Consider the following 5,419-nt stretch of genomic DNA (forward strand, 5'->3'; position numbering starts at 1 on the left):
CCTCCGACTCTCTTACATTTGAAATATGAAGCGGGGACGTATATATACTAGTTTAAATTACCTATAGTACATACCAAATAATATCATTAGCTTATTAACCATAGCCATTCAGTTATTTCTATTTTTTTAATGGACAATAACTAAACTAATAATAATTATTAAAACAAAACAAGTTTAATTATGGTTTTCTCTTAAACTTGTTTTGTAAGACCGAACCAATTTGTCATCCTTGCAAAGTCCTCGTACTTGAGTAGCTAGGTTAAATATCGACAACTTGATCTTTTGTTTTCACATACTCTACTTGTATTTCTTTTCTTTCAATCACTTTCTTATGTCGTGATAGTGAGTATTGATGTGTTTGATTTGGTCATAAAAGACTAGATTATTTACTAAAGCAATCGCAAACTCGTTGTCAACATAAACGGTTGTTGGCTCTTCTTGTGATATCTTCAACTCATTTAGTATGTTTTGCCACCAAATTGCATGATAAGTACACGAGGTGTGGCAGCAACATACTCAGTTTCACAGGTTGAAAGTGTGACAATTGATTGTATCTTTGACATCCAAGTAAAAGCAGTGTCTCCCATGAAAAATATAAATCCAATAGTGCTCTTTCTATCATCAACATCTCCAGCCCAATCACTATCACTATATTCAACAAGCTTGTACTCCTTTGAAGATGAATAGAGCAAGTCAAAGTTGATTGTACCTTTAAGGTAACAGAGGATTATCTTTGCAGCTTTGAAATGAGTTGTTGTTGGGGTTTCCATATAGCGACTAACCCAACTACATAGAGAATGTCAGGTATGGATTGTTGGACTAGCACTCTACTCGTGTGCTTATAGGATTACAATCATGCATCTTAAGCTTCTTAAGGATCTCCTTTGTGTAAGCTTCCTAAGAGATAAAGATTTCGTCTCCCCTTTGCTTGACTTTGATGCCAAGATAGTATGTCATGAGCCTAATGTCAGTCATCTGAAATTCTTTGGCCATTGCTTTCTTGAATTCTTCAAAAAACTTGGGTTGCTTTCGGTGAAGATCCAATCATCCACATACAAGCAAATGATCAAAACATCTTCATTCTTGATCTTGACATAAAACAGCTTGCTCATGAGAACATTTGGTGAAATCGTTCTCTTGAAAGTACCTATCAATACGGTTATTCCATGTTCGAGGTGCTTGTTTCAACCCTTAGAGGGCTTTATTCAACTTCAAAACTTTGTCTTCTTGCTTTTTCACTTCAAAACTTTGGTGAAACTTTGTCTTCTTGAAAGTATCCATCAATATCGTTATTAATTCCTTCGCATTATTCTTTGTTTTGTAAACCCATTTAACCCTTATCGCCTTGTATCCTTTAGGAGGTGAATCAAGTTTCCACTTGTCGTTATTCATAATTGCTTTGATTTCTTCATATTCATTGCATCTCTTCATTTCTTGACTTGCACAGCTTTTAGAAATTCATGGGTTCACAATCAGCAAAGAAATAAAGCAAATGATGTTTTCTTGTTGTTCGGGCAATTCATAAAGATCTCGTAGGCTTCTAGTGCGTTACACAACCCTTTCATTCAAATTCCATGGTGATGAGTGTGAACTTGTTGCCGGTGAAGTTGATGGGGTGGCAACTCTTGTTGTTTTTCACCCGTTTGCTCCATCAAGTTGCTTGTCATCCTCTTCAAATAAAGGAAAGAAGTTGTAGTAGTCTTTATTACAAACATCATAATTCCAAGTGTTTTCTTCATTAAAGTCAACAGCAGGACCAATGATTATCTTCCCTATGCTTGGATTGTATAGTTTGTATTATAACTAATCAAATTGAACTTTTCATTGGTTATTAAATTCCTCAATATATATATATGTTTGTGAAGTAAACTAAGCTTTGAAAAATAAGCAATTTAGATTTTGGGATAATACATTTTAGTCACTGAGGTTTAGTTTAAGTAACCTTTAGTCTTATAGAATTTTTAGTGACGTTTTGGTTCCCATTGTATCGGGAATGATTTAGTCCCTGTCGATGGCGAACATGAGGACCAAAATGTTACTAAAAAGTTTTGTAAGACCAAAAATTTCTAGAATTTTTAGTGACGTTTTGGTTCCCATTGTATCAGGAATGATTTAGTCCCTGTCGATGGCGAACATGAGGACCAAAATGTTACTAAAAAGTTTTGTAAGACCAAAAATTTTATCCAAACCATGGGGACGAGATTGTCACCGTCCGGTCCGGTTTGTTTGATATTTCCCCAAGTCCTGACTAGGTATAATGCCAAACATTAGGGGTCTCTCTGATATCTGCCCTTTATCTCTCTTCACGACACGTGTCCATCACAGAGGCCACTTAATTCTAGCGGCGCGCAACCTATTAAACCCAGAAACGGAAACCGCTCAACTCAGAGATTAATCAAGAGAGAACCAAAAACACGAACACCAAATGGCGGCGACGGCGCCGTTCAACGGCATAGCGAAGGGCGGTTCGCGCACAGTACTGATAACCGGAGTTAGTAAAGGACTCGGACGAGCCCTAGCTTTGGAGATGGCCAAGCGCGGCCACACTGTAATCGGATGCTCCCGCACGCAAGAGCAGCTGAACTCCCTCCAATCTGAATTCCCCAACTCAGATAATCATCTCTTCCTCAGTGTTGACGTGGTAAGTTCTTTGCTCTTTTTATTTCACATTTCATTATTATTATTTTTTTCTCTGAAAGGAAGATTTTAATTAATTAAATTGAATAAAGTTAATACGTTATTAGTTTTCTAGATATTCATCAAAAATTTTATTTAAACTGTTTTAAGTTTTATAAAATGGAAAATGAGGACATGAGAAAAAAAAATATTGCAATTTCAGCTTTATTTTATTTTATGTTAGTACACATATTGGTTTGGTATTATCAGAATTCTTTTCTCTTTTAGAATTTGCTCTTTATCTGACATTTTAAGGATAATTATAGTTATTAAGAGATGTTAAAGAGTTGGAAATGAGTGTTTTGATGTGTTCTGCTTAGTTTTTGGGTATTTATTAGTTTGTGTACTTGTTGGGGTGTTTTGGAAGTGGTTTCTGAGATTAGCATGATTGTTTTGGTATGGTTTTTACAGAAGTCAAATAGTAGTGTCGAAGAATTAGCGCGCGTTGTGGCGGAGAAAAACGGTGTTCCGGATATTGTAGGTATATGAATTCTCAATATCATTTCTTGCTTAGTTAAGTGTTTTTTCTAGCATGTGACTCAAGATGTTGAATGACTTGGTTATTAAAGTGTGTTATTGGAGTTTTTTAGCCAGAACCAATCATGTGCTTGTTTAGATTTGAATTTCAAAGTAATATTAGGCATCCCAACTTGACAGAGGTGGTATTTGAAATGTTATGATATGTGGGTATATATTAATCGTTGTTTTATCTCATCATCCACATGTCAGTGTAATTCAACTGCCATCCTGGTTGGGATTAAAGACTCTTTCATTTTGGAGAACTTCACCAAAATAGACTGGAACTGTCCACTAGATTTGTTAAGGCAGCTTGAATCTACTTATATTGATATGTACAGGGAGGCCATTTTGTTTTTCTTTCTTGGATTCATCCCCTTCTTTTAATAACAAAACTGACTTGAAGGCATTTCCAGTAAATAATGCAGGTACCATTAATAAAAATAACAAGATATGGGAGGTTCCCCCAGAAGAATTTGATGCTGTTATCGATACTAATGTTAAAGGGATAGCAAATGTGTTGCGTCACTTCATCCCACTGATGATCACGAAAAAGCAGGGGATTATTGTTAATATGTCTTCTGGCTGGGGAAGATCTGGTGCTGCCCTGGTAAATTGACATGTTCACTGTCTCTGTTCTCAAATACACTTATGTTTCTTGAATATGATAAATTATATTCATTATTGGTTTTTAGTAGTATCATTCTATATTGTTACTTAAATGGAAATTCTCTCATAGAATTATCTTGCATTACTCCTCAGTACAAATTATAATTCTAGTTCTCCGTGTTTGACAGCAGTATTGGCAGAAACAATAAATTACAAGTGGAACTGGTTATTGGGCTTATATATTAGATGCTTGGATGCATCAGTAATGTTTTTTCTTTTTCCATGTATTTTTTATTCTCTTTAGTATATTAAGTATCAACCCCTGTAGAACAGAAATTTTCTTATCAAGTTCTGAAGCATGTGTTCTAAATGAGACTTAAATCTCATGAGTGTTGTATGATAGCCTTATTCCTTTTATTCTCTGGATCATGATAATGTTGGTTTTCAGATTTCCTTTACTACTATGATGATCTGTGCTTAAAATCAATTTATATTTCATCAGGTTGCACCTTATTGTGCATCGAAATGGGCTGTTGAAGGATTATCCAGATCAGTGGCAAAGGAATTACCTGATGGGATGGCAGTCGTTGCTTTAAATCCTGGTGTCATAAACACTGACATGCTTGCATCATGCTTTGGCACTTCAGCTGCCTTATACCAGGCACCTGATGCATGGTATGTTATTCTCTTTTACTTTGGATTAAAAAAAAAAGGCAGTTTTCATTCTATTTTGTCTTCAGCAACTTTATGGATCTCTTTCACTGGCTCGTGCAATATTTGATTTTATTGGTTGGACTTTAGATCATATTACTTTCCATTATTTTCCGACTTAGAGATGTTTCTTACCAAATCCTCTATGATTCAGGGCTTTGAAGGCAGCTACAATGATACTCAATCTTACTGGGGCAGACAATGGTGCATCTCTAACCGTATGATAAAAGCAGCTATTTAACATTATTGACATCCATGTCGGCATGAGTTGCATATCATTGACCAAACCAGAGTTACTCTTCCTTTGTCAAAGTCGGAGATAGATAAAGTGAACCATACTTCCCTTCTCTGTCGCACCTCAATTGCCTGGTGAACCACTCTGCTTTGTGATGCTGCTCTTTAGGCTAAGATAATAGATTCTAACCACTAGAAAGGCTTATTATTTATGTAGGTAAGACCAAGCTATTGATTCCCTATAGCCGTTCATTTAGAAATTCACTTCACTTATTTCTTGCAGCCTTCAATTATCAATTACACAAACAAAAGGTTGTATCTTTTGGAAATTGTCTTTCATATACGCTTTGGTTTTGCCTGATTGAAGATTTTCCTTCTTTAGCCGTGAATCGTCTTCTACGAAAGAAATTGCGTTCTTTTCTTTGAATAAGTTGGTGTTTAAGATCCAGTTTGGGGTTGTTGTAGTTTAAGAGATAAGTAAGTTTATCAAACGCTCTAGATTATGGAATAATCTATTTTATAAAAGAATTTTAAAAGAATGTTTTTCGTTTTTGTATTAGATTCGCTTCTCTATTTAAAAAAAGAAAAGAAAATATAAGCAATCTTGACCATAGTAAGGTAAGATTAGAATTAGTGTTAGAATATTTTTTAAACACATTATTTGATTTCCGTA

General features: G+C 35.1%; 1 protein-coding gene across 1 annotated transcript; it reads left to right on the forward strand.

Moving 5' to 3' along the window:
* Window positions 1–2,406: 2,406 nt before the first annotated feature.
* On the forward strand, window positions 2,407–5,162 carry LOC116128620 (NADPH-dependent pterin aldehyde reductase). Its single transcript, XM_031414371.1, has 5 exons — window positions 2,407–2,641; window positions 3,088–3,157; window positions 3,609–3,802; window positions 4,304–4,476; window positions 4,667–5,162. The coding sequence occupies exons 1-5, from the start codon at window positions 2,426–2,428 to the stop codon at window positions 4,734–4,736; spliced, it is 723 nt and encodes a 240-aa protein (XP_031270231.1). The 5' UTR covers window positions 2,407–2,425; the 3' UTR covers window positions 4,737–5,162.
* Window positions 5,163–5,419: the final 257 nt, after the last annotated feature.

This window comes from Pistacia vera, unplaced genomic scaffold (genome assembly GCF_008641045.1).
Source record: "Pistacia vera cultivar Batoury unplaced genomic scaffold, PisVer_v2 Contig200, whole genome shotgun sequence".
Classification (NCBI taxonomy): Eukaryota; Viridiplantae; Streptophyta; class Magnoliopsida; order Sapindales; family Anacardiaceae; genus Pistacia; species Pistacia vera.